This window comes from Pseudovirgaria hyperparasitica (genome assembly GCF_010093815.1).
Source record: "Pseudovirgaria hyperparasitica strain CBS 121739 unplaced genomic scaffold EJ05scaffold_14, whole genome shotgun sequence".
Lineage (NCBI taxonomy): Eukaryota > Fungi > Ascomycota > Dothideomycetes > Acrospermales > Acrospermaceae > Pseudovirgaria > Pseudovirgaria hyperparasitica.
This window is the reverse complement of record NW_022985562.1, coordinates 597,479-623,694: the sequence shown is the minus strand read 5'-3', so window position 1 is coordinate 623,694 and position 26,216 is coordinate 597,479. Positions and strand designations below refer to the sequence as shown.

General features: G+C 48.1%; 12 protein-coding genes across 12 annotated transcripts; 6 read left to right on the top strand and 6 right to left on the bottom strand.

The window, feature by feature from the left end:
• Positions 1 to 278: 278 nt before the first annotated feature.
• EJ05DRAFT_494195 (uncharacterized protein) lies at positions 279 to 2,673 on the top strand (the record flags this gene model as incomplete). Its single annotated transcript, XM_033746177.1, has 2 exons — positions 279 to 1,902; positions 1,955 to 2,673. The coding sequence occupies 2 exons, from the start codon at positions 279 to 281 to the stop codon at positions 2,671 to 2,673; spliced, it is 2,343 nt and encodes a 780-aa protein (XP_033597606.1).
• Positions 2,674 to 4,070: 1,397 nt separating this feature from the next.
• Positions 4,071 to 5,325, top strand: EJ05DRAFT_519875 (uncharacterized protein; the record flags this gene model as incomplete). Its single annotated transcript, XM_033748732.1, has 2 exons — positions 4,071 to 4,286; positions 4,337 to 5,325. The coding sequence occupies exons 1-2, from the start codon at positions 4,253 to 4,255 to the stop codon at positions 5,323 to 5,325; spliced, it is 1,023 nt and encodes a 340-aa protein (XP_033597605.1). The 5' UTR covers positions 4,071 to 4,252.
• Positions 5,326 to 6,828: 1,503 nt separating this feature from the next.
• EJ05DRAFT_488690 (uncharacterized protein) lies at positions 6,829 to 7,566 on the top strand (the record flags this gene model as incomplete). The annotated part of the gene is made up of 1 exon (XM_033745735.1): positions 6,829 to 7,566. The coding sequence occupies one exon, from the start codon at positions 6,829 to 6,831 to the stop codon at positions 7,564 to 7,566; it is 738 nt and encodes a 245-aa protein (XP_033597604.1).
• Positions 7,567 to 8,356: 790 nt separating this feature from the next.
• EJ05DRAFT_478959 (uncharacterized protein) lies at positions 8,357 to 9,093 on the bottom strand. The gene has a single exon (XM_033744569.1). It carries the CDS (start codon positions 9,005 to 9,007, stop codon positions 8,423 to 8,425), a length of 585 nt encoding a protein of 194 aa, XP_033597603.1. The 5' UTR covers positions 9,008 to 9,093; the 3' UTR covers positions 8,357 to 8,422.
• A 1,646-nt stretch (positions 9,094 to 10,739) lies between these two features.
• Positions 10,740 to 12,200, bottom strand: EJ05DRAFT_503459 (molybdopterin biosynthesis protein; the record flags this gene model as incomplete). Its single annotated transcript, XM_033747420.1, has 1 exon — positions 10,740 to 12,200. The coding sequence occupies one exon, from the start codon at positions 12,198 to 12,200 to the stop codon at positions 10,740 to 10,742; it is 1,461 nt and encodes a 486-aa protein (XP_033597602.1).
• A 454-nt stretch (positions 12,201 to 12,654) lies between these two features.
• Positions 12,655 to 14,068, bottom strand: EJ05DRAFT_478958 (4-hydroxyphenylpyruvate dioxygenase). The gene is made up of 2 exons (XM_033744568.1): positions 13,674 to 14,068; positions 12,655 to 13,624 (listed from the first exon to the last, which is right to left on the bottom strand). The coding sequence occupies exons 1-2, from the start codon at positions 14,023 to 14,025 to the stop codon at positions 12,759 to 12,761; spliced, it is 1,218 nt and encodes a 405-aa protein (XP_033597601.1). The 5' UTR covers positions 14,026 to 14,068; the 3' UTR covers positions 12,655 to 12,758.
• Positions 14,069 to 14,359: 291 nt separating this feature from the next.
• EJ05DRAFT_124068 (uncharacterized protein) lies at positions 14,360 to 15,633 on the top strand. The gene has a single exon (XM_033739093.1). The coding sequence runs from the start codon at positions 14,654 to 14,656 to the stop codon at positions 15,368 to 15,370; it is 717 nt and encodes a 238-aa protein (XP_033597600.1). The 5' UTR covers positions 14,360 to 14,653; the 3' UTR covers positions 15,371 to 15,633.
• EJ05DRAFT_478955 (photolyase) lies at positions 15,387 to 17,740 on the bottom strand. The gene is made up of 3 exons (XM_033744567.1): positions 17,698 to 17,740; positions 15,972 to 17,623; positions 15,387 to 15,921 (listed from the first exon to the last, which is right to left on the bottom strand). Exons 2-3 carry the CDS (start codon positions 17,344 to 17,346, stop codon positions 15,473 to 15,475), a joined length of 1,824 nt encoding a protein of 607 aa, XP_033597599.1. The 5' UTR covers positions 17,347 to 17,623; positions 17,698 to 17,740; the 3' UTR covers positions 15,387 to 15,472.
• A 509-nt stretch (positions 17,741 to 18,249) lies between these two features.
• EJ05DRAFT_513456 (uncharacterized protein) lies at positions 18,250 to 19,875 on the top strand. Its single transcript, XM_033748438.1, has 5 exons — positions 18,250 to 18,442; positions 18,496 to 19,094; positions 19,147 to 19,299; positions 19,348 to 19,561; positions 19,665 to 19,875. The coding sequence occupies exons 1-5, from the start codon at positions 18,301 to 18,303 to the stop codon at positions 19,688 to 19,690; spliced, it is 1,134 nt and encodes a 377-aa protein (XP_033597598.1). The 5' UTR covers positions 18,250 to 18,300; the 3' UTR covers positions 19,691 to 19,875.
• An 80-nt stretch (positions 19,876 to 19,955) lies between these two features.
• EJ05DRAFT_503454 (uncharacterized protein) lies at positions 19,956 to 23,175 on the bottom strand (the record flags this gene model as incomplete). The annotated part of the gene is made up of 6 exons (XM_033747419.1): positions 19,956 to 20,961; positions 21,007 to 21,551; positions 21,599 to 21,742; positions 21,800 to 21,948; positions 21,993 to 22,673; positions 22,731 to 23,175. 6 exons carry the CDS (start codon positions 23,173 to 23,175, stop codon positions 19,956 to 19,958), a joined length of 2,970 nt encoding a protein of 989 aa, XP_033597597.1.
• Positions 23,176 to 23,922: 747 nt separating this feature from the next.
• Positions 23,923 to 24,289, top strand: EJ05DRAFT_503453 (uncharacterized protein; the record flags this gene model as incomplete). Its single annotated transcript, XM_033747418.1, has 3 exons — positions 23,923 to 23,966; positions 24,021 to 24,108; positions 24,161 to 24,289. The coding sequence occupies 3 exons, from the start codon at positions 23,923 to 23,925 to the stop codon at positions 24,287 to 24,289; spliced, it is 261 nt and encodes an 86-aa protein (XP_033597596.1).
• Positions 24,195 to 26,177, bottom strand: EJ05DRAFT_540613 (uncharacterized protein). The gene is made up of 2 exons (XM_033749612.1): positions 25,449 to 26,177; positions 24,195 to 25,395 (listed from the first exon to the last, which is right to left on the bottom strand). The coding sequence occupies exons 1-2, from the start codon at positions 26,029 to 26,031 to the stop codon at positions 24,479 to 24,481; spliced, it is 1,500 nt and encodes a 499-aa protein (XP_033597595.1). The 5' UTR covers positions 26,032 to 26,177; the 3' UTR covers positions 24,195 to 24,478.
• Positions 26,178 to 26,216: the final 39 nt, after the last annotated feature.

Here is a 26,216-nt window from a genome sequence, read left to right as displayed (position 1 = left end):
AACTCTCTGCTTATTAGTCTTCCTGTGATGATACCTAGTTATGTAATTTTGGAGCTGGAGGGCTTGGCGCCCTTAGCTAGCCGCGGCCGTTGCTTTCCGCGATCAATTGGAGTTTGCAAATATCGCTTAATTTTTCTGGTTATCATAGTGGCAATAATATGATGACAATTTCGTAATGGTAAAATATACCCTAGCTTTTCTCCTCTCGCTTGACTTCGAATCTCCGCGACATTCCTTCAATAACCTGCCCTGAATCCAATGCGTGAGGTTCGTACAATATGTCTCAGGCCTCGCCGGACGCAACACATGTAGCCCAGTCGGTGGAGTCTACGAATAAGGCACGATCTACGTCCGGCCAAAAAGAGTTTCAGCGGGCGTACAAGGCTTGCATTCCATGTCGAAAACGGAAGGCCAAATGTGATGTTCCAGATGCTGGCCCACCGTGTCAACGGTGTCGCAGGGAGTTAAGAGAATGTATTTTCAGTGACGAGAGGTCCTGGACGAAAAAACGCAAACGGGATGAAATAAATGAAGAAGTGACGGACGCGGCAAACAGGGAATCAGATGATATTACAGGCGTGCGGTTTCATCTCAGCCCAGAAATCCATGATTCTCACACCGGGACCGCAACAGTATCTCGACCTGCAGCATCTGCACGAATCAACGAGGATGCTACTTCCTTTAGGAAATCAGTCATGAGAACTGTTGTGTCCAACAGTAAAGATGCCCTTGACATTTTATTTCAGGCGGCAGAACACCCAAATAGTCGTACGGACGAAGGTCAGTCAGAGGACGAGACCTCTGCCACCAATGTGCAGACCACTACATATCAGACTCCTACTGCGAGTCTTTCTACCTTTCCCTTCACACATTCATTGGTAACAACGCGGTCCAGCCCCGAAGTTCTGAAGACCTGGAATGCTTGTCGTTTCGTCCGCATGGGTCTCTTCTCAGCAGAAGAGGCTTTGACCTATGTAGAGCTGTTCTTCAGACACATGCACCCGCTATCGCCCATTTTGACCGACTTCTACGCAAATCATGAAAATCATCCCATTCTAGTCACAGAGGAACCCGTTCTCTGCACCACTATCTTGATGATTTCCTCTCGCTACAACGTACTCGAGGGCTCAGGAGGTGCATCGAGGAGCTATTTCATCCATCACAGGCTCTGGGAGCATCTGCAACATCTGCTTATGAAAATCACTCTGGGTCAAGAAAAAGGCAAGTATCCACGGACTAGGAATGTCGGCTCTATCGAAGCTCTACTTCTTATCGTGGAATGGCACCCTCGTATCTTACACTTCCCGCCTGCTATCGACGGGTGGGATGCTGATCTTGTACCCCCGGAGCTCGATACTAACGTTGTAGAACCTACACCTAAGGTACCCTGCGAAGACCTTGCTGCCTCCAATAAATGGCTTCATGACGTCATTGAGTCTGTCAGACGATCGGATCGAATGTCATGGATGCTTCTTGGGACAGCACTCACTCTAGCTCACGAGCGTGGGGTGTTTGATGATGAGAAGAAGCTTGCAATAGGGAAAGACCAGCCTCAAGCATATACAGAAAGAACAACAACTCGATTCCTGCGAACGAAGAAACTGCTCTATGTGTACACAGAACAGTTATCGTCCCGTCTTGGACACACCTCAATGGTGCCACAAGGCCTGAACCAAACTGTGCAGGGTCGCCGGTCAGGGGCTTCTAAAAGTGGCGATGAATGGCAGGCTTTCATGACAGCCTGGATCGATCTAACGAAATTACTCAAATCGGTTTCGGACATGTTTTTCCCATCTCCAGTCTATACAAAACAGATTCTGAGCAATGGGAAATATATTTCACTATTGGAACACTTTCAGCCATTATTGGACCAGTGGAGATCCAAGCATTTGGAAAACCAAAGTATGTTAAGCAGGGATCATATACAGCATCTTATGATTCTAATACTGTTCAGCTTTCAGTCATTGCTTTTTGGAGACCCTCAACATTGAATTCCAATACGTCAAGGTCTATATGAACTCACTTGGGATGCAAGCTGTTGTAGAGCGCACAATGACAGAAGCTGAGTCAGGCTCTGCACAAGCCGATGCATCTGACTACGAATTCGTCCAAGAGGTAGTAGATGGTAGTTGCGAGATTCTAGAGCGAATCATAAGTCTCGCCGAATCAGGTTCATTACGCTATGCTCCAGTCAGAGTCTTCCTACGGATCACGTCCAGTTCTATCTTCCTCATAAAGGGGCTCAGTTTAGGCGTGTGGAACACGAAACTCCAGAGCAGTCTGGGTGTTATAAGTCGAGCCATCCAGAGTATGCGTGCAAGTTCTCTCGATGATATGCATCTGGCGTCACGATACGCCACGCTACTTGAGTTGCACCTCACAAGACTCCGACGCAGCTTCAAGGTGTCGTCTCGTCCTCCCAAATTTTACAGTCGCCCACAATCAGCGGAAAGGACAGTCAACAATGACTGGAATACAACACAGACAGACGATGATATGGGCGTGGTTCAAATACCGTCCATGCAGCCGGATCTGACGGACATGACTTTGAGGGACGACTGGCTGACTTTGCCTTTTGATACCAATATACCGCCGTTCAGCCTTGACGGCCTGCAGTCATTTCCAAGACTTGATGACGGCACGTTGGATTTCATTTGGAACTTCCCTACTTAATGGAATTTGACAAAGGTTGGCATTGTCCTCCGAAGAACAACAAATAACGGGATGTCTAGAAGAGCGATTTTTGTCGGCTACACAGCCCTGGCAATCTCCCTCAATAGACTTCTGACTCACAATTCACAGTAGCATATATTAGTCCGGAAGCTTAAACTGGAACTCGATTCAATCATTCAGGTCTTCTTTACGCAATTATTGTCCGAGGCCATAGTCGTACAGGTCCGTACTTACTATCCCAGGCCTCCTGGAATGGATGATGTGCGCAAGAACATGTGTCTGTGTCCATATGACATGTCAAGGTATTAGGTTCCCAAGATCACTTGCCTTCGACCGTTTCTACTTCACTGTTCAGGAAATTTTTGGCAAGCACAACGTGGACAGTCAATCAGCATTTGCGGCTGATACACCCTAAAAAGAGCAGATTTCAACAGTGTCATGAACAATATTGTCAAAGAAGCCCTTGATGATACAGTGAACGCTACAGGTTCCCACTAACTTCCATAGATTATGTCTAAGGGACATGGTTCTAGTGGTGTATATGCAGCCGGCATAAGTGGAAGCTTGTAGTGTCGACGATGGATGAGATCGTGTTGTAGACATAGGAAAAGGGGCTTACTCAGGAGGGAGGAGGATTCATGCCTTTGCTTGCAATGTAGCACCGCCTTTACGAGTATTGTCATCTATCTCCAGATTATCACATACCTCAGGTTCTTATGTCGTTGAGTATGATGGTCACATTTACCCTATATATAGGACTCGATCCGTCTGGGGTGCAACACTCAGTCCTCTCGTGTTGGATACGCTCTAGTCAGGATTACTACAGTGCCCTCACGTCCTATCTCACTAGCATTGACAGCAAGCCGTCGCATAGACTTCAACAGCTGTGATGGCATAGATCGCTCTATTTGGTCGAGCATAGGACTATCCGAATTTCGGTGATTGCCCAAAAGAAATCTGCTCATGCACACTCGTGAGATGAAAGCTCGAATTCAATCCAACTTAAGCAGTCTAAAACTCTTTTATGTACCTCATAACTACTAACTTCAAGATCGCAGTAAGACAAGTGTGGACCTAGTGGACAGATAGCTTAGCTGATTATACATCACACGTTTCCTCTGAGCTAATTTCCCGTCGCAGACTTCTGTGTCTAATTAATATTGTAAACTTTGACCTATCTATGACAGAGGAGTGTCTGTTGACCATAAGAAATCAGTAAGGCTTCCCTTAGTAGTGTGTTTACCTCTAATGCGAAGATTTGCATAAGTGAAATCACTGGCGTGTGACGAAAAGCAATGTTGAAGAATGTAACAGCGGCAATTTGCTTTGATCATTGACTTGACTTAAAAATAGGGTCCAACAGCACCTCACTCACGTCAACAACTACTACCTCGCTGCTATCGCCTTTGAGTTGCACCTTGTACACTTACTCACCTCGGTCTAAGACCTAACCTTGTCGGTATTCTTCATTGTTTGGGTTTGATGTAAGATTGAACTTATCAGGTCTATCGAAACGCTACTTGTCAGCTTTTTACGTTGTTCAGAACCAACTACATCAGCTTGTATAGCATCGTCTGACATGAGTGAGTCAGGTAATGCTATTGGCATTGCGGGTACGTATACGAAGTTCGCGACCAACCGGGAAAACTGACCATCTCTACAGAAATCAGCAGAGATGCAAGCAATGAAACTTGCCAGACCCACCGGACTCAACTCAGAGAACTCCAAGCAAAGTTCGCAGAACTAGAACAGAGATTCCACGATCGGTCCCGCGATATTCGTCTCCGCGATGAAGCTATTAGATACCTATACGATTCTGTCGCGGCTATTCAAGCCGTCTATCTTGAAGAATGCGTGGGTATAGTCAATTCTATCCAGGCAGCTTGCAACGCAAATCGACGTGTCCTGGCCGAAAACCAACGCATTGAGAGGATCTATGAAGAACAGTCATTAGAGATCGTTCACTTCCAAGAACTTGAAGTGCACTTAAGAAATATCATACAAGAAAAGCAGAATGAGGTATCGGGACTCGAAGAAAAGATCTGCAACTTGAACCGCGAGAATGCAACTCTGTACCATGCATCAATGGCGCCAATAGAGAAAGACATCGAAAACAGCCTCAGTACCAAGGATAGTCCAGATACAAACAGGAACAGCGACAGTCGCCGCTGCGAGCTCGCACATCTGGCCCTAGCGAGCAGTCCTTTTCAGTCTATAGGTGACGACCCGACCGTGCCTGCAGCAACTCTTCAGGATGAAATAGAAATCACGGATCAGGAAACGTCCCAGAAACCAGACACAACAGTGACAGGCAATAGACAGACTGATGAGCAGCGCCGTCATCGCCGCCATCGCCGCCGAGCTATCTACATGCCGCGGATACCCTCAGGAGAAATAGCAGTGGCCGCCAATGCAGGCTCTGAAGCCAGCTTTCTGAACTTAACGTTGAACCACACATCGATCTCGACAAGTCCGGTCGCAGCAAATGATACAAAGTCTGATTCCCCGACTCATATTCAGGAGTCGAGCTCGAATTACACTCGGTGTACCCCTGTGAATCTGTCAGAGGCTCAAACTGTGGGCCAGCCGCGTGAACCCACTAGCATGAGTTATCGCATAAGACAGAGGCTGAGCCGACTTCGACGACACTGACAGCATACTAATGGGTGTACTGTTCTATCTGGCAGGATGTGAAATATCAGAGTGGATGTAGGTGTCCTAGACGAGGCTGGAGACCATTCCAAAAGATTGACAGCAGCTTTATGGTGGTATACGTCATTGTATATCCTTCAAATTCCGTGTGTAGTGTCTTGCGTCTACACTGTCACTGCTCTTCTTTTGCTAGTTTATTGATCAAACAAAAGTATATCAAGACTTAGTTGACTGAGGCCATCTTCTCTATGATTATTGTGTGTGTCATTTGCGATCACAACCTACGTTACTTCATTTTACGTGCTGTCTCGCAATTCGCAGTTACGTGAACGCACCTCCACTAGCACTGAGCACCGCAATTATTCTCTAGGACCACTTCATGTCATTTCAGAACCATAGGTCCAACGACATAGCCTAATACCCATCCTCGATAGTTATGTGTCCACTGCATACTGTTCGTATCCCATCGGAAACATGCGTCCAGGTATCAAATCTGCCAAGCAGTCACCATGAATCATACCATACTAGTTCTTCCTAGCAGTCTAGCTGAGTGTTTCTATCGGATATTTCGCTCACCCTCTCTGCAAAGCTCTTGATCGACGCGTACGAAGATATATTTTTAGTTATATGAGTTGCAACCTGCGCAATCTCGATGGATCTGTCACTACTCTGTTTAAGAATACCAGATCCCAACCTCCTACCAGACTGGGCACGGAAGCTTGAGAGTTCGATCTGCGAACCTGAGAAACAATACCAGCCTTAGAGATAGAACTGATATGACTCATCATAAAAGATTCAGGTTACGGGAGGAAGACGAGGTAATATAATCACGAGTCGAAGGGCTTTGAAAGTGTTATTTATCGCTCAAGAATGAGTACCGGAAGTCGAAGGAGGAAATTATGCTGTGTATTGAACGGCTTAGGAATGTGGATAAACCATAAGTGGCACTGAAAGACGGACCAAGAGGCAAAAACAAGAATGGCGGAAAGTTATGTAATATCGATAGAAGAGACTGAACTGTACGTGAAGGCATATCAACGACTTTTTAACCAGTGTGCTCTGGAAGCGGCGGAAAGCACATGAATGCTACAGCCCCCATCAAAGTAGTATATAGAAGAGTGTCCAGAAACATCCACAATGAATCTATCTCCCACAAAAAGTTGTCTCTGGTGGAAGAGCAGGACTAGCATTCATATCAGTTTCGCTTGGGAGGAATTCACTAAAGTCGTTGACTCGTTGGATAGATGAATCAACTCAAACAAAGTTTAGAATCACCTAAACGACATACAGACCTGCTAGGGGGTTCTAGAAGCCGGTAAAGCCGTTAAATTGGGCCTGTGGCAATGTCTCTGCGTTGTCAAATTTTCTCGTTGCCGTCATCCTTACTAGTCACACCATCTCTGAGCTTTTCACCAGCCGTAAGACAGTTTTAGTCGTCATCTTTCCAATAACTTCTTCCAAATTTCCAATACACAGCTGCTACCATTGTTAGACTACAACAGAATGGCAGCCGGTTCGACTGAAGATGGTTTACCCTTGAGCGTCCTCGATGTCAATGCTCCACCCTTGTCATCCGATATTTCACTCTACAGTTGGAACTGGCATGCAGACCCCGAATACGAGCTCATTGGTAAAAGAATCCGCTACCGCCAGTTCGTGGGCCCAACTCTTAGATCTGGATCAGGACGTGGGCTACTTCCAGGATATAGCAACTCAAGCAAAGACCGAGTGCGTCGGGTCGGCATCAGTAAAGCAGTAGAAATCTCACCTTTACCACAAGATAATGGTGTTTCAGCATACGAAGCAGATCTCAAAGGCTATGAGACCTATGGTACTCCAGATTCGTCCTTCGATCGTAAATACGTATCGGAACGTGACCAGATAGGTGAGTGTTATACATATTGTAACAGCATTGGCATGGACCACAAATTGCCATTGGATTCTGTTTCACCCCAAGCTGATCATATTTGGACAAGTGACGAAAACAATGGATTTCGAGACACCGAAAGCCCCCTTGAGCACTTGCTCGGATGGATACCCACGTTATCAGGACGCCTCGCAAGAAGACACCAACATAGCATCGAAGAAGTTGCCTGTCTTCTCGCCTCCATGTCACCAGTTCCCATTCACCCCGGCTGGACTGCCGGAGAAATAAAATCGCTCCAAGCTCTTCGGATCTACCAGCAAATGCTCTCGACTGAACTATTGACTCTTGGGTCCAGGCAGTGCCAGAGTGGATGAATTTGAATAAAAAGGTATTGAAGGAAAAAAAAAATTGACAAAGCTGGCGAACAAGACGGAAGAGCTATGCTAAAGCAGACCGAGACACAAGGACCGAATGAGAATCGAATGTCTGGACGTGTGAGCAGGTCACTATATGGGATATGTTGGCTAGAGCAATCAAGTAAAACTCAATAGCATGGATTGTTAGATGGTACAGAACCTCACTATCGTGTAGCTATCAATGTTATACTCTTTGTCATGTTAGACCTTTCGTGCGTAGCTTATATCGAAGAGAACTGATGCGATCTTGGTTAGTAGCATAAGAAGAGCCACAAAGTCGATAGCTCTGCTTGTTTCAATCCAGAATATAACGAAAACCCCTTCCTTAATATGTATATATCAAGTTGATGATCCTAATTACATGAGGTTTGTCCCCATTAGGGGCGCAGATCCTTCACCCTACCAGGAGACCTTGGGTTAGAAGGAAAGTCTTGACGACGGGGGCTATCACCAATACTAAAAAAACCTACTGGTCTTTTATATAGTATCTCAGTATGCGTCGCTAGGCCCGTCCTTGGTTCTCTTTTTGATGACTCGAATTTTGAGCTTGGAGATCCGCTTTACGTTCGAATGATGTTCTCAACGTACGTACATTCGTGTTTATCAGTCCATAGCACATCAGTACACTATGCTTTCAATATCGATATAATTCTGTTATTTGATCCTATGAGAGTATCATATCTTCCGTCGTACGCCCCAATGGAAGCTGCCTGTCGTTCTTATGCCACCATGATCTTGACTGTCTTCAGCGTAGAAACCCTCTCTATCGCTATTGCCCCCTGGGTTTCACACTTCTGTACCTCGAGATAAACTTCTACACTTTCTTTGAAATCCACACCTTCTTTACGAAGCCCTTCCTGATCCTTATATTGTCCTCCTTCGTCTTCCTAATCATTTTTGCTGAAGCCATAACATTATACTCGAATTCCTCAGTCAGGCCATTGAGGCGGAACATATGAGCTTCGAATCTTCTCTTCATCTGCTCAGTCATTGCGTGCACTGTCTTTGGCTCGTCGTCGAGCAGCTTTGCGTATGTCCAGCTGTCGAAAATGCTGCCGATCGAGTGCATTATGACACCGACGACAAATGATGGAAAGACAAGGTATTCGAAGAGTAAAACCTCCATATGAGGAACCGTAAATCTCATCTGATGAATGTGGTGGATCATGTAGTGGTTGTACATGTAGTGGTAGCTGCGGACAAGGACGAAGAGGACGAGTATGCGGAACAGGAAAGCGCAGCTCATGTATATGCCGTAGAGGCAGAACCACTTTGGAAAGCTACGGTGAGTCTTCGAGTCTTGATGAGCGGTAGCTTCGTATTTGAGCTTTTCGACATCCTCGAGGATTTGTTGGTGTCGTCGACGGATGAAGCGCGCACGCTGCATTTGCTTGGACATATGAGATGGCTGAGAAGAAGACCTTGAAGATATTTCGAACCTTTGGCTGGAGGGTGGTATGGCTGAAAGATGATGATGGCTTCAGGATCACAAGAGCGTGGATGTATGAGGTTGATGATGAAAAGCTTCTCTTGAGCATGGCCGATCCATTGGAGACAGCAGTCGCTTATGAGACCACGAAATTAGGCTAGAGTGACATAAAGAGAAACACGTACACAATGGTTTGCATCAGCCCCCACGTAGTTATTGCTACACAAAGCTATGCTCGCATATATTCTTACAACACTGACGGATTTGCTTCGAAGGGGTTTGTCATAGCAGGGGAATACTCTACCTGTGTGAATGACCAAATGAAGTTTCAGGGGATTTTTGTGAAACGAAGTCCGGAAGTAAGCCGTGTTATGGAGAATGTACACTACTGTAGTAGAGCTTCATCTACAACACCTAAGACAGAGTCGTACTGGTACAGGTGCGGTAGTAAGTATCGTGGGCTTAGTTTTAATAATGCCATTATTTCCGCCAAGCGATTGTTTACATCTGGAGTTCTGGATTTGTGTCTAGAATCGAAAACACCGTTGAAGACTTTATAAGAATGAAGGTTATGTCACCCGCGTTAATCTAGAAGAACAACAGGAGTAAACATGGAACGGAAATAGCTGGTTATAACAGTAATATAGAAACGTGATGTTGATTTATGACACGAGCTTCACGTTACACTAATGCAAAATGACAGAACAAGGTCAGGAATGACTGACTCAGGAGTCATGTCCCAAGTCCTCAGATAGTCACTAACCGTCAATGGTAGAAGATTGAGACACCATCTAATGTAGCCCAAGAATGAACGTATTGTTGCGTCAAGAAATCATTGATTCGTAACAGGGTCTGGAGTATAGCATAGTTCGATGCCGTTTCACCGGAAGAGATCAGATGAAATGCCCGATTGTGTATGACTGGATACCATACACTTTGATCTATCAGCTATGCCAGGAACAAAACCAGTAGGTATCAAGCTACTCTTCTTGGTCCGTAGGTAGTCATGGGACGGACGAGGACGCCGAACCTGGGTCAATGGAAAACCAGCCCAAATGCATGACGATGCGATCCATATTTCGGTTGTCTAGAAAACAAACGCTAAGCGCATGTGACAAAAGGTCTGTTTAGTGAAGAACACGCGAATGCAAGAGACTGATGGCCATCAAAGTTGCGAAAGCTCGGTAAAGAAATTCGTTTCGTATGGGATAGGGAGGTTGAAAAAGTGGTGATTAAGAGTCCCAACCAGAAGACAAGGCTACCCGAAGATGATCAGATAAGAGATCTGGAATCGATTGGACCCGTAGTAAGCCGAAGTGCGGTCCATCGGTATAGTCCGCTTGCGAGATGGCTTGTAGCTTGTCACCATTTCTAGGGGAGTGGCAGGGCCTTGAGAAGATCCGCCACAAGACTTCGAAGCTTTTGATCTGCTTCGCAATAGCTGATGGACTGGTTGAGCCTCTGTCAGACATCTAGAATCCATTCGTGCTGGAACAATTCCATAGAAACTCCGGGATTCACCATCCGGAGCTGAGGAGTCTATAGAAGCGACTCAAATGTGAAGAACTCCAGTCACCAGACAACACGGATGGTACACTGAACAATGCAAGTACCCGAGATGAATGATGATTGGCGACCGGTGCGGCGAAGAGGATCCTGATCCGTTCTCCTGAACAGCTCTTAGGTTAGCTCGAAGGTCATCCTATCCTTCACTGGCGGACTTTGTTTCGTCTTTGCGCTCATGACCAAAGATAATTTTCTCGATGATATTGTCGCCCTCTTGAATTGAATAACAACGCACCACATCGCCGTTTGACTTAGTAGATGGGCCGGCTGGCAGATGCATCCAACACGAGCTTTTGAGGAAGGATTTTATCTTTGAATCATTCTGCTCGGGACTTGGCACTGCCCACGCCGTGGATCCATTGATGGCAATTGTTCCATGCTTGAAAACATCACTTTCTTGTGGCCGGGAGTGAGAAGTCGATAATCGTTGTGACTTTGCCGACGTCCCAGACTGTGGCGAGATATTCAAGAGATGACAACCCAAAGACTCGTGTCCTGGTTCACATCGCCATTGTTTGATATACGCGGCTACAAAGAACTTCATGCAAGCTGCTGCCGCTACCGGACCACCTGGAAGGCCAAAAAACGCTATGAACTGGTCGCCATTTGATGGCTGCGGGGAAAGCATTCTGCAGCTGGAGATGATAGGTAATCGAGGTATCGTAGCAAATAAGGTTGGACTGCCAGGCTGTACTGCAATTTTGCTGAATAGAACTTCAGCGCCGCAGGCCTCGATGGCCGAGCGAACGTTATCAAATCGTCCCTCCGAAGTGCCCCCAGTAGTTATCAAGATATCGAATCTTGATCTATTGGCCGACGTGACGGCTTGCTTGATGGCCTCTTCTTCGTCATCGATAATTCCCAAAAATTCAGCATCGATTCCGAGCTCTTCAAGGGCAGATATGATGTACGGGCCATTCGCATCAGGGACTCGATCTCGCCTCTGCTCAATATCTATCCTAGACTCGAGCTCTTTCCCTGTGGACCATACCCCGACCCGTGGTATCTTCTTCACTGCGACAGTCTGAACTCCCAGAGACGCGAGTGCCAATATATGCTGCGACGTAACTTTCATGCCACTCCTAAGAACTTCGTCTTCCAAGTGGAAGTCATCATCCGCGAGCCGTCGATGAGCATTATGCAATACAGGCCTCCTGATCTGGATTTGCTTGCATCCGTGTATCTTTCCTGGAAGCTCAATAGTATCCTCAAAAGGGACACAAGCATCAAAGTCCATATTGGTCGAAGCTTTTGGGAATCTTGCACCTGTCGTGATTTCAACACATGGTATGGCACCGTTCAGGCGGACTCCAGGCACCGTCATTGGGTTGTCTCCAGCAGCTTGCGTGCCATAGACGAAGAAAGTGATTGGTGCTACATTCCTGGCCTCGGAAGTCAAAGCTGAACAAACGGCATAGCCGTTTGTAGCAGCACAATCGAACGAGGGAGTGTGCGTTACAGCTTCATAACAGTGGCTGGCGACGCGTCCCACAGCTTTCTCGAGAGCCACAAGTTCACTCGGGTCCGGTAAGGTCTCCCGTTGTATCTCTGCTTGCTGTAGTATAACGTTAAGGGCTTCTTGGTAGGAGACAGTCATGACTAAAGAAGAAGACTGCCGCAACTACAGAAGGTCAACATAGCCGTGCTACAGCGCTGTGTGCAGACTAGATGATATTGATGGACTGCATGCGTCGGGTGCTGCATCTTGTGGCTCTAGGATGTAATGCTGTCAGCGGCAATCATGACAGTGGTCACTTGGTTAGCCCTTCAAGGATGCCGTGAGGATGACGTAGTTGTTTACCTACGTTCCCATTGTAGAACGACCACCACCAGTAATAAAACACGCTACGCGTTATGAGGGATGGCGTCCACAGTGGGCGTTATGCGAAATAAAAGATTCATACGTGACGGGCCCGGCCAGGATCTGTGCTCGTATTGTTTGTATGCTTTTCGGCTTGGAATGCCAAGTATGGGTGGGATAAATGATAAGGAGCATGAGTACTGTTTTACGGAGCGACGATTTTAGCACGGAACCCGAATCTTTTTGCTACTGGACATTAGCACATATACCGACTATGCCTTGAGCAGCCTCTACGAACGACGACAAATACTCCAACCCAATGCTACATATGCTGGAAATGAATAATGTTTCCCTCTACACAAGATTGCCTCTCAGCTCTTGCTCTCTTTCGATAGCCTCGAACAGCGACTTGAAGTTACCAGCACCAAACCCAGAAAAGTTATTTCTCTGGATGATCTCAATGAAGACTGTAGGACGATCCATCAGGTGCTTCGTGAACAGCTGAAGGAGGTATCCACCCTCGTCGAAGTCTATGAGAATGTCGAGGCTCTTGAGAGTCTCGAAATCTTCATTCAGCGTTAACCCAGCTCTCTTCAAGCGCATCTTCATCGAATCATAATACGTTTCCGGAACTTTGATAAACTCCATGCCGCGAGCCTTCAGGTTCGTGATAGCATCGATGATATTATCCGTTCTCAATGCGATATGCTGGACACCAGCACCACCATAGAAGTCGACATACTCCTCAATCTGGCTCTGCTTCTTACCCTTCGCTGGCTCGTTGATGGGCATCTTTACCATATCATTTTCGCTCGACATGACAATAGATTTGAGTGCACTGTATTCGGTGCAGATGTCTTTGTCATCAACTGACCAGAATCGATGGAAGCCAAGTACATTTTCGTAATAGTCGCACACATCCTCCATCTCGTCCCAGTCCTGATTTCCAACGCAATGGTCGATTGCGTCGAGCCCTACTTTTGGAAGAAACTTTGATAAAGGATCCTTTACTGTTTCTGAGCGGTATCCAGGAAGAAAAACCCCGGAGTATGTCGACTTTTCAATTAGTGTGTGAGTGGTGTCGCCATACGTCTGTATCGTGGCGGTTTTGAGGCTACCGAAAGAGTCGGAGAGTAACTTGGGCTCTGATATAACTTTCGCGCCATTTTTGAGAGCAGCTGAGAAGATGACATCTAGGTTGTCCACTTCGAAGGCAACGTCTACGACAGCATTAATTATCACTCTGGTACGTCTTCGTCATTGGCTGACCTTTCACAGCGTCCCCGTGTCTCTCTTGGTGCGCATGGATATCCTTCAATAGTGTTTGCTCTTCTGGGCCGAAACGATCGATTTGCTCCATACATCGCAGCGGCGATGTCAGGACAAATGTTACGGATCCATTCCGAATAACATGTGAAGCAGTAGCTCTTGAACCAGTCTCGAGTCCTTTGTACGCAACTCGCTCGAACCCCATACGCGAGACATAGTATGCAGCCGCTTGCTTAGCATTTCCCACGTACCAATGCACATGATGGTAACCTTTGTAGCTGTCGATACTGGGTACCAGTTGAGCAGCTTGTGTTGATGGCGAGGAAGGTGGTGATAGGGCAATTGGTGCCATGATGAATATGTCACTTCGAAGCAGGTACCTAAGTATACTGACCTTGGACGTTGCAGAGATCGAAGAATCGCACAGCCCTGTATAGCACCTATATACCAAAACACTTCTCCCACCTCCGTTCCATGGTCACCTGCCCTTGCGGGGGCATTACAGGCGGAGACAAGGCTCTTCGGGATCGCTTGCATATATCTTGTTCTCCACCTTATAAGACCGTGGAATACCGAAGTGATTCGTTCATGGGATTTGATGTTGGCGGATATCTCAGGTCACAGCATTTGCCGTTACTAAAATAAGCCAGTATTATCTGGGTGTTTCCCCCACTCAGTCTGTGGTACTTATTCTACACACGTCAAATTTGGCATAGGCGGAAATCACAGGACCGCGGCTCTCATCGGCTCACCGTGCCACACCTTAACAACTCCCTCCCGCTCCGAACCGTGTATTCCATCGCGTTTTACACCACTGCTCTCGAACCAACACGCGAATCGGACTTGTCAGCCAGGGATCATGATTCCCTCCGCTAAGTTTCAGTGTCTGCTTACCTGCATATCTACAATAGAGCTCTCAAGTCCGCCATGACTGTCACCGGAACGCAGTGATCACTCTCTCCAATACCACATCGATCACCATGATGCCCTCAATCGACCTCACATCCAATGACGCCCGCGTCCTCACAGCCCTATTTGACCCCGAATCCTCACCAAACTCAACCCCCAAAACAGACGCCTCCCTTCCTCCCTACCCATCCATCGCCTCTTCCACCCTCTCCACTCTGCGCGCCCTCGAAGCAAGCGCAATCCGGCCGCTGAACGTCCCTCACCCTTCTGCACACGCGATACAAACCGCAATATCTGCCCTTACCGACATCATAAACCAGGAACCGACATATGCCTCTGCATACGCGAACCGCGCACAAGCCCGACGTCTCGCGCTCTGCGACCCCTTGTTCGCCCATGAGAACGCAACAGAGGTGGAGGCGCTCTTCGCAGACCTGGACGCGTGTATAACACATGCTTCGCCTGCGTCTCCTATATCGCCAGTGTCGCCGCACCAAGTCCGGCTGCTCGCGGCAGCACATACACACCGGGGATACCTTCTTATGAAAGCGGCGACAGCGGCGCAGGAAAGTGCCCTGCTCGTTGGGCCGGTGCGTGCGCGGACGAAGGACGAGTTGGAAGAGCAGGCCAGCAGGGAATTCTTTCTCGGGGGCAGATATGGAGATCGCACGGCGAGAGAGATGAGTGTGCGGACAAATCCGTATGCGAAGATGTGCGGAGCGATTGTGAAGGAGGCAATGAAGAAAGAGCGGGAGGAGTTCATGGGGTTAAACCAAGGGATGCATTAGGGAGCGCATATGAAGATACTGTGGCATTGAATGGCATTGAATCGCGTTGAAGGCACACAAAAAAGATTGCATCCCGCGAGAAAAGGTTACGAGAATGCTCACCTACGCTGTCTCTCGCCCTGTACCCGCCTTGTACCTATCAAGCGCCCGTTTCCGACATGTTGCATGGTCCACAATCATCTTCGGGTATCCACCCTTCCTTGCCGTATCCGCCGCTCCTCTGCCATATGGATCATGGATCGCCTTCCCTTTAACGTGCTTGAGCTCCTCGACCCACTTTCGAATATAATCACCTTCAGGATCAAACTTCTCGCTCTGTGTAATCGGATTAAATATGCGGAAGTATGGTTGAGGGTCCACACCTGTCGACGCTGAAAAGCCCCAGCCGCCGTTATTAGACGCAAAGTCTGCGTCTACCAAACCAAGCATGAAATGCTTTTCGCCTAGTCGCCAGTCAAGCAGTAAATCTTTGGCTAGGAAGGATGCGACGACCATTCGGCAGCGGTTATGCATGTAGCCAGTGGTCTTCATCTGACGCATTGCTGCATCCACTGTATCATTGTCAGTATTTGCCCTGAATTCAGGACCTCAAACTTCTTACCCAGTGGGTATCCCGTTTTACCCTCAGTCCATGCCTTGAAATGTTTATCGTTATACTCCCACTCCACATTCGTATACTCATATTTGAATGGCTTGAACATGCAGATATATGGCCAATGGGCCAGCACATGCTTGTAGAAGTCGCGCCATGCTACCTCCGATATCCATGTTTTTGCACCTTCACTCCCTCCATCGAGCTTCTTGCTGCTATTTGCATCGCGCGCAGCCCGTACGCTCGTCCGTGCAGCAAGTGTTCCCACGCTATGGTGCACGCTGACGACCGCCGTGCCATTCGCAGACGGAATATTACGCGCATCCTTGTAATTTCTTATTTTCTCAGCGAGGAAACGCTGTAGGCGGTCCAGCGCCTCATGTTCCCCAGCGGGCCAGAGGTGCTCGAAGCGTTTCTGATCGTTCGGTTCGAGCCGTTTGTTCGCTGGCGCGTCTGGAATTGGCACGTCGAAGAGCTTGGGAAACTTCTTGCGCGCTGAGGGAGGGTTTGATGACGGCCTTGGATGTTCATCAAGAAGTTCGGGATGCGCGTGGATGTGAGCGACCCAGGAACGGTACCATGGAGTGTATACCGCGTACTGCTTACCTGTTCCTGTTTGAAGACTACCGGGCGCGACGATGACATCGTCATGTACAGGACACACAGCAATGCCCTTTTCGAGACCTCGCCGGATGAGCATGGTCTCTCGCCGCAGCTCATCAACCTCATATTCAATATTGCAAAATAAGTGTTTCGCGCCCCATTCATCTGCTAATTCGAGAATCCTCTTCGGCGCGTCTTTCCTCTTTTCTACCGTCTCCACATATAATGGCACGTCTAACTCTGCTAAATCTTTCTGCAGCACCTTCAGTGTCCTTAACTCAAAGTCTACCCTAGCTGACCCTGTGAAATGTGCCTCGTAGTCCTGCGGACTGACCACAAACATACATATCAGGGGCACTTTAGCCTCGCGTGCTTTCGCCGCAGCCAAGCTCAGTCCCTTGTTGTCCTTTGTTCTCAAGTCCCGCTTATACCAATGTATCACACTCCTGCCAACAGCAATTTTATCCCGCTCTGCCTTTGTATCTTTGATGGCGTTTTCAAGGAGTGCGATCGGTCGAGGGATCTCATTGTTGTTGTACTGCGCGCATCGCTCATTTGACATTTCGGCCGGGTAGTATTTGCGCTGAACAATACCGGAGCGCTCTTCCGGACGCGTGTGGTCGAATTTAGAGCCCTCCGCATTGCCTGTACCAGGACTCCGTTCGTGGCCATTGGTGAAAGCCTTGGGTGCAGGTTGCGAGTTCTTCGAGCGTTTATTTGAGCTCTCGCCAGCAGCATCGGAGTAGCCAATTGAGGCGTTCGCTTTGCGTTTCGGTGCCATTGTGGCCTTGCTGGAATGCAATAAACGAGAGGCAAGCTTATACAGCGGTTGGTGTGGCGCGTACGTGATATCAAGTCTACGTGGTTGCTTTATACAAAGATGCTTGCGGATGCGACATGCGAACTTGATGGGTAATTGCATTAAGAGGTGCTGACCTGTTCAGATGTGATAGCACGACCGTGTCCGAGAGAATGCTGAAACTCAAACATGGATATTTTCGATCTGCGGAGTGGTAGATCGGGGCTAGAGATCGATGACGCAGTTACCGAACAAGCTTCTTCACAAAAGGTTAGCACCCAACTCTTCATGGGCCAGCCGGGTATTATAGTATTGATGATAAATAGTACCTACCCCAATAGGAAATCTATCAACAAAGAAAAGATCCATCTATCCATTGTACTGATGTCTCTTGATGCCCGTAGAACCGCTATGCATGCTGTGATCATGGATATGGCGCTTCTACTCGATTTAGGTTTAGCTTCTAAGCCTCGCTGTGAGGCTGCGCCTCAGCTACAAATCCCAATTTCTAGCTTTGAGCACGACACCGATATCATATATCCAGCAATTTCTATGTTTTATACAAAAGTGCTGCGCAATAGCTCTCTCGATGGACGTGCAAGCGCTGAAATGTTCCAGTAAGACTCGAGTGAAATATTGGTCCACAGATTCGCCCAGTACGCAAGACGATTGGCTTGAAGATAATTCCCTGAGGGGAAAGCTGAAAGACATCGTGAGCTGCTTTATATGTATAAGTTATCACCCATTCTGATTGTATCATTCAGGCCTCCATCACAAGTTTGTTCAAATCAGGCGTGAGGAATGCAAAGCCGCAGATCGTATTAATGTACGAGACCACACTTTGCACTTCACCAATCTGACACAATTCTTGTACTGAGCACAAAGATCAGAACAACCACTGGAGACCCAAGAGATGACCAAGATAATCCATACCCTATGCAGATAGAGAAATCAACTCTGCAATGTCTCCTAGAGACATGCGACTTCCCGCCCTACCTACCTGAAGTCTGGAAAAGCGACCAATTCCACATGTCCCGCTACTTGCAATGTGACGATAGTGGCACCCCTGAAGCCCTATGTACTTCACACCACGAAACCGCAACTTTCCCCCAGTCTCACTGATATCTGCAGCAATCGTTCTACGCGCCCCTCGAAATAGCAAAATCATAAACCTCGCACTGCGAGTTCGCATCTCCGACCTCTCCGCCGCCGCCCTCCTCGCCACCGCCAAAGAAGAGACTAATTTTAGTATCCTCACCCGTTGGCACCGCCTCTCCGCTGCGCACCGCGCCCATCCCGCCGCCCTGCTGCAGCTTGTTTTCGAGCAGCGTGTCGACTCGTACTTGCAATGGCTCAACCATCTGCGCCGTGAAGTCATGGAGCTGGAAACAGCCACAGGCATGACAAGGCCTGGCTGGGGCCGGCCGCTGAGCGAGGCGCAGAAGACCTTTTTTGCGGACTGGCATAATCTGCTCCGGCAGCAGCATGCGGTAAGTGTGGAGCTGTGTCATTGTGAGACGGTGATGAGATATATGATCAAACTGGGGGAGTTTTGCAGTGCGACACTCTGTCAAATGGAGAAACTGCGTAGTGAGATTGGGGGTGTGGGTACGGAGAAGGCGAGCTATGCAGCGGTCAAAGGAAGGATAGAGTTCTATAAGGCGAAAATCGAATTTGCTAGGGACAAATTGGATGAGATGATGAAGCGGATCCAGGCACAAATACAAGTTGTACGTCGGGAAGTCAGGGTCCTTCAGCATTGTTACGCTAACACAGATGCAGTCATTCAGTCTTGTTGCTCAGAAGGATAGCGAAAGGAATCTGCTAGTAGCGTTGAACTCTGCAAAGGTAGCACAGCTGGCGGCTCGGGATAGTGAGACAATGAAATCAATCACTGTCATCACACTCATCTTTCTTCCCGCATCCCTAGTTACTGTAAGGTATCTGCTTCCCCTTGTACGCCTTGCTAACGTGTAATATTAGTCGATCTGGCAAGCTAACGTTTTCAACATCCAAGGAGATGCAAACTGGCGTGTATATACGGGGACATGTGTGGGCATAACGGGGATAGTACTTTTCATTTGGAACGCATATCGCTACATGAGGGCCAAGGTTCGAGCGAGAAGCGAGGCATTCGATGATTCAGACATTTTTTCAAAGGGGATGAACAAGGATCGAAACAGCATTCCGACGAGAGGTGAGCTATTTCTTGACTCTATATCCGTCTCGTATTATGGCAAACCATTAACATCTATCCACTTTTTTTATGTCATCCATATCCTTTTCTAAACAATCTACAGATCTAGAACATTTGTTCAAACCCTGATCAGCTTGCTTAAATAGTATAGTTTACATACATTTACCTGGTATCTAAGATCCTATCAAGTGTATCCAACCAAGGTTTTACCTTCAGATACATAATGAGACTATCGACATATATGCAGATCTATATGATTTAGCAGGAGTGACGAGTGATATTACTAAATGAATAGACTTATTAATATAGTATTCAAGTTAGATAGCCTAGTTCTGCGAACATCATCCGTTTCTTACGAAATACAGAGATATGTCTCACGACTCATGTGCCAGTACTATTTCCTTCCAACCCTAACGCTCTCTGGGGGCCCGAGATAGCTCTGTCGTACGCCACCAAGATTTATAACGATTTTCGTCAGAATTAATCCCGGCTCTAGCGCCCAGAACTTCAGCGTATGCTTCCCAGCCGTGATCGTATGATTGCTCGTACTGTTCCACGCCGCGTCCAACACTGCCGCTTCCCATCCCAACGGCGACGTCCCTCGCGGCCGATCTGTGATATACGCCACTGTCTTTGTCTCCTGGTCATCAATGCCAATGGCATACCTGAGCGGGCGCGAGGGAATTGTGTTGAGTGACTGTCCTAGAATGAGAGAGATGTTTGCGACGCGCGAGATGTTCGAGAAGGCGTAAAAGTCATACTCAAGGCTAGGCCCGGAGGTATTCTGTGATGGCGCGTTGTAGTCCGTGAGTGCTACTCCGGACAGTGTTTTGCCATAGTTCGGGATGGTGAAATATGATAGGGCATCAGAGGAGCCGGTCATGCGCGAGTAGTGCTCTGCTTCCATGGATATCGTGGCGTCGGACTCGACGAAGCCGGACGTGAAGTTTGCGGGAAGTTTCGTGTTATTGATGGGAAGATAAAGGATAGGCGCTTCGTATTGTGTTCCATAGTTTGTGGATGATGTTGCGTTAATACGTGCCATGGTCGAGCCTGTAGGGGCTCTAGTCCAGTCAACCGACACCCAGACTCTGATGTCGGATGGGTTGACGCTGGGGGAAATTTCACCGAACGACTGGGAGAATCTAATGTATGATGGGCCTTCAAGGGACCAAGTCGCATTAGTAGTGCCGGATGAGAAGATGTCGATCCATCTGTTTGGGCTATACGGGTCGATCGGCGGGAAAGTGAGACTGGCTCCGCCATTTCCATGATATTTATCGTCTCCTGGGACTGTTCCATTCTGGCCTTCAACAGCAAAGCCAAGATCTCCTGCCAATCCGCGCTCGCTAAGTTGAATATAATATAGCGAGGGCGTCGATTGCCTCATGGGCCCTTGCCTAGAGACTGTTAGCCAATTTAGAGTCCTGTAAGAGGTGTCATACCAGTAATTGTTGTAGAAGTGGGTTTGATCCATCATATGATTCCACTTCCCATCCAGGAGTTGATTATATTGTTGAGTAAGCTCATGATCGAAGTTCCATTGATCGAGGACGTGATTTGCTATCGAATTGGCACTTGTACGACCTTGCCATGTGTAGAGACGATTCTTCGCTGCACTAATATGGATATCGTAGACAGTGGCTCCTGCTAACACTGGGTGCAGAATCATCTCAAAGTAAGCTGGTCGGGCCTCCACGTCTAAGCGATCGCTAAGATCCTGTGCTTCAGCGCTGAGATCCTGCCATTGCCTGATGACAGTATTTGCCTCGTCATAGTTGATGATGCTATATATGCTAGAGTCCATGGACTCGTATTTGCGCTTACCAGCTAGGTTGGAATAAGTCATGATGACTTGAGCTACGTCGGCAGCAAGTTCAGAACCGAATTCTCGAGCCGCCCATTGTTCTGTCCACCAAGATGTGCTCTCAGGGGTACGATACTGCTCGATGTCATAAGCGAGATCGAAAAAGTGGCTTATCGGAATTTCCTTTGCACGTTAGAGAGAGCCATGTAGAACTTTCACATTTCACATACTAATGGTTTGATATCACCAACGTTGACGATCCATATTTCTCGAGCATCGCGCTCATATGCGAAATGCATCTGTTCCCAAGTCCTCTGGAGCTGGATGGTATTTATCCATTTATAGTTCCGTGGGTCGCCAACATAGTCGAAGTGCTGGTGGGAGAAGTCAGTGAGTTCTTTTCATGCTCGTAGACATATAGATTTATATACGTAGTAGACACCAGCCCCTCCAGACCGACCTGTTTCGTTACCAATGGGGAGACGGCGGATGTTACCCCAATTGTCGTCTACCCAAAGGAGAGTCACGTCATCCGGTGCACGAAGGCCATCGTAGTCGTAGTAGTCCTGGACTTCTTTATCTAGATTTATTTAGTCAAAAGAAGACAACTAATCGAATACTCACAAAGACACCACATTTGCGGCATTGAGCTCTCATTGCCATAAACGTCATTTAGAATTTTTCGTTGATTTTCAATGATGCTTTCCAATTGAGATATGGCATCATCTCCGTTCAAAGCTGTATCTGCATTGCCACGAGCTCCCATCGTGAAGAGACTTTCGTGCCCTTTTGCACGCTCCGCGCCATCCTGCATAAAAGAGTACATGGACGCATTATTCATGTTCCACTGCCACGGTCCTTTCATGAATGTTGTTTGTTCATTCGTTGCCCTCATCATTGGCTCTGTGTGGCTTGTGCCCATCACAATGCCGTATTCCTCGGCCAGAGGCTGACTGTCCAAGTCGTCAACATTGAACATGCTGCCCCACATAGCTGGCCATAGATAGTTCGCTCTGAGTCGTAGTAGGAGCTCAAAAACGTGAGAGTAGAAATCGGATCCAAAAGCAGAGCCATACTTGGACTTGGCATAGCGCTGATTCATCCAGCCGGTCAGGGCTGGTGCTTCGTCGTTGATGAAGAATCCGCGGTACTTTACGCTTGGAGACCCTTGCTCTTTAGTAGTCCGTAGAGCATAGATGCCATCGTGTTGCTGCCAGGGCACGTCTGCAAACCAGTACCACGGAGATATTCCGATCTGTTCAGAAACGTCGTAGAGGCCGAAGATTGTCCCACGACGATCAGCTCCTACACCTCGAAATAAGAAAACGTAGCTTAAATATAACAATGTTAGACCCAACTTACCTGCAATAACAAGTGCTTCATGAACTCCCGGCATTGGCGACGGGACAATGGTTGACACGAAAGCCTCCCATTGCCCCTGTATCTTGCTCACATTGACCATTCCAGATTCAATCATACTATCAATGGTTGGTGAGTTTCCAATGGTTCCAGCTATGATCATTCCCGCATTTAAGCCAATTGGAGTCCCGTGATCAGTCGAATTACTTCCGCCGATGAGACTCACGGTGCCATTTGTTCCGGTGACACGTCCAAAGTCTACAGCAAGGTCTTTGGCAGCTCTAATCACGCCGGGCCAGTCCGCTCCGTCAATCGCTATCTGCACGTACTCGTAGCGAGAAGCAAGCTTGATACTGTCACTAGTATCATCAAATGAAATAGTGGCATTCTGGCCTATGGCTAGCACTTTCTGCAAAGGCAGAAGCGCAGTAAACAACAACCACCGCATATCTGCTGAGTGGGAAAGGCGGTTTTGATACTCAGTGCTAATGGCCAGGATTTCATAGGACCTAGCGAGATACGGGACATAGATATATCAGCCATGTCACCTTGCGAATCTCCACATATAGCTCGGTTGAAGCGAATGAACCAGACGTGCATATGAAATTCTAAGTGGCATTGCTTGTACTATGGGCGCATGAGCGGCGAAAATCCCGGTTATATTTGATGGATAAATGACATGATATGGGGTTCCGCGAAGTCGACACTCTCTTTCTGTCTTGGTAGAAGACTGGCCAACCCGGTGTAATATGGAGCATCCCCGCTCGCACCAATGGCTTGGCCGGCATGAACCTAGTTGCATTTTCAACCGTGCCGTATGATCTACACCGAGCTCCTCGATAGGCTTGAGGCGATGACTTTATCCGTGGATGAAGCCTAGCGTTGTGAACCCTATGTAGCTTGAACTGCCTTGGCGTCAGTTTTGGACGAATGAAACAATTCTGCATAAATTCTTTGTGAGTGTTCAGCGAATTTGTATGGTGCACCGGAAGTTGATACAGTACAAAAAAGGTGAAGAGACCTGTCAGAATGTAATGGGTAGGGAGTAATTAACGCTAGGGAGGTAGTTGGTTAGGTCACCCAACACGCTCGAGCCAGCCCACGCCAAGATTTCTGTTCTCCACCGAAAACTATCATTCCCAAATTCTTTCGCTTACCCTCTTGCACTGGCATACTACTTTCACAACCATACCTCATGGCGCAGGGGGCAATCAAGAAAAAGGCAGTAGCATCCAAGAAGTATGCAATATGCCCTCTCTGCCCATTGTGAGCATATGACTGATCACCATCCAGGCCGGCCGCATTGGGTCCGAAGAGAGGAGGAAACCGCGTTATTGCACCCAAGAAGAGCAGCCTTATTAAGAAGCAGAAAATAGTCAAGGTCAGTAGAATATACATGATACTAGAGCACAACCCACTTACTTCTTATGCAGAAAAACTGTGGTGCTCTCACTGCTATGACCGAGAAAAGCTTGGCACAAAAGGCAGGCCATTTGGAACTTCTGGCTGGCGGGAAGAAAGATAAGAAAAAGGCGGAGGCCGAGAAGAAGACTAAGAAATGAGTGTGACAAGTCTGGGCATTCTAGGGGAAGACGCATCACGGTTCGAGCATACAGCGAATCACAATGCCTGAAGAGAGTTACGGCAGTCTCAGACTCAATGATTCTGGAAGCTCAATACGCCGATACGGAATGAAGGCTCCGACCAAGAATTGGCACCAATGTATCAAAGATATTATCATTTCGACGGCATCAGACAACACGGGCGGCCTCGCCTCCGCTTATATCGACGGCCGCGTCTTTTGCTTTGCCTCTGCCGATACCGCCTTCACCAACACCCATCCTCCTGGCCACATATCGCTGTGCTACTATCCCAACACTTAGGCCCAGAGTATCTTCAACCCACTCTGCTACCCATTCTCGAGGATCCACACCGCCCGTCTCGATGATTTCCAGGATTTCCGGAGGTAGTTCGTTCTCACCAGCAGGGGCATCCAGCCAGTCGGCCCACCGTTGAGGAAAGGTCTGTGATAGGGTGCGGAAGCTAATGCTATGAATAGGATCGTGTAGATAGATGGCAAAAGCAATCAACTCCTCCGCTTCCTTGGTCTCTAAAACACCTCCGTCTTTCTTCTCTTCGGCTGGTCCCGCAAATTGATCATCGGGGAGGTTGTACTTTACAGCTTGAATGGCGAGGAAGATATCGCTGCTCCGAACAGGATTGCTTTCACTGAGAACTTGAGTCGCCTGTTTAGCGGCTTCTTCGACACCTCCTCTTGCAGAGAAGAAGTCGTTAGCATATGACTCTGCGCCTACACGGGCTAGTTTAGTCCCTTCCACGACGCCCATGACTGCTCCCATATCGCGCTTCTCTTTCTGTCTCCACCATGGCCCATCTCTCCAGCCACTTGACCCTGACCCCATGTACCCCGCGTCGGATGCTCGACGTTGAGTGGACTCTGAGCCACGTTGAATAACCATGAGATCACCCCCTTCGACTTGTTGCATCACTCGGGCAAAGGTTTCGTAGATTAGAGGATCCAATGACGGATATCCAACAAGATCATGTGTGATGTGGATTTGAAGCCGCTCGTGGGAAGAAATAGGCGGCGCAATGGTGTGGAGGATGTTTGTGAAAGTTGGCAGTGCACGAGAACGAAGCTCGTCACCTAGTATAGTGAGCAATACATTTGTATACAATGATAATCTTGACTTGGCGTACCGAAGCCACGGAGGGCGCCCACGTTTCCTTTGACTTGTTCCGCCCATCTTTGAGCATCTTGGTTCTGCTGGAGGTCTTTATAAGTAGCCTCCGCCTGTTTCACAGCTGCAGACGCAGCCCCAAAGATCCCACCCCACCACCCACTGCCCGCTTGCTGCTGCGCGGGCTCTCGGGGAGCGGCAGCAGGAGCTCGCTTTTCGGACATGGAATCGTCGGTAGCCGGGGTGTAGCTTTGGTGATATGAGCGTGTACTCTCGCCAGATTTCCGCGGAGGATTGGGAACATGCGTCTTATCTTCACTTGTACGATTAGAACCACTTGATGCTGGTGTAGCTGCTCCTCCTTTCTTCGCAGTGGGCGCAGAAAGCTTTGGGGTGGTAGGCCGACTTGCAGGTCGACCTGACTTGGCAAGGCTCTCGAGTTCAGCAAGTGCATCATCATCATCATCATTGGTACTGGTAGGTTTAGGCTTGGTCCGTTTGACGGAGGTAGCCTTTGGGACTGGAGGTGCACCTGCAGTCTCCTCTATGCCAAGGTCGTCCAATTGCGCAAGAAGGTCGTCTCCAGTCGGTTGTTTCGCCATGACGAATGCTCCCAGAAGCTCACCCTTCGCAGATGACTAGAGGGTAGAAAGGAGAGTGAATATGCCAAGGGGAGTGTCGTGTGGAGCTACGATGCAAGTAGAAGCAGTGAATAGAGCAGAAACGTTTTATATGGAGAACGGGAGCATTGAAGCGGGCAACTGACGACCGCTACCTCGCAACAGCT

Coding starts and splice junctions, on each gene's coding strand:
- EJ05DRAFT_478959 (XM_033744569.1), bottom strand. CDS start 9,007: ATGTCCAAGCAAATGCAGCGTGCGCGCTTCATCCGTCGACGACACCAA.
- EJ05DRAFT_478958 (XM_033744568.1), bottom strand. CDS start 14,025: ATGGCACCAATTGCCCTATCACCACCTTCCTCGCCATCAACACAAGCT. Junction 13,625..13,673: donor ACACGGGGACGCTGTGAAAG/GTCAGCCAATGA, acceptor ATGCTGTCGTAG/ACGTTGCCTTCGAAGTGGAC.
- EJ05DRAFT_124068 (XM_033739093.1), top strand. CDS start 14,654: ATGATGCCCTCAATCGACCTCACATCCAATGACGCCCGCGTCCTCACA.
- EJ05DRAFT_478955 (XM_033744567.1), bottom strand. CDS start 17,346: ATGGCACCGAAACGCAAAGCGAACGCCTCAATTGGCTACTCCGATGCT. Junction 15,922..15,971: donor TAAAACGGGATACCCACTGG/GTAAGAAGTTTG, acceptor ACAATGATACAG/TGGATGCAGCAATGCGTCAG.
- EJ05DRAFT_513456 (XM_033748438.1), top strand. CDS start 18,301: ATGCAGATAGAGAAATCAACTCTGCAATGTCTCCTAGAGACATGCGAC. Junction 18,443..18,495: donor TGGCACCCCTGAAGCCCTAT/GTACTTCACACC, acceptor TGATATCTGCAG/CAATCGTTCTACGCGCCCCT. Junction 19,095..19,146: donor TCCAGGCACAAATACAAGTT/GTACGTCGGGAA, acceptor ACACAGATGCAG/TCATTCAGTCTTGTTGCTCA.
- EJ05DRAFT_540613 (XM_033749612.1), bottom strand. CDS start 26,031: ATGGCGAAACAACCGACTGGAGACGACCTTCTTGCGCAATTGGACGAC. Junction 25,396..25,448: donor GGGCGCCCTCCGTGGCTTCG/GTACGCCAAGTC, acceptor TCACTATACTAG/GTGACGAGCTTCGTTCTCGT.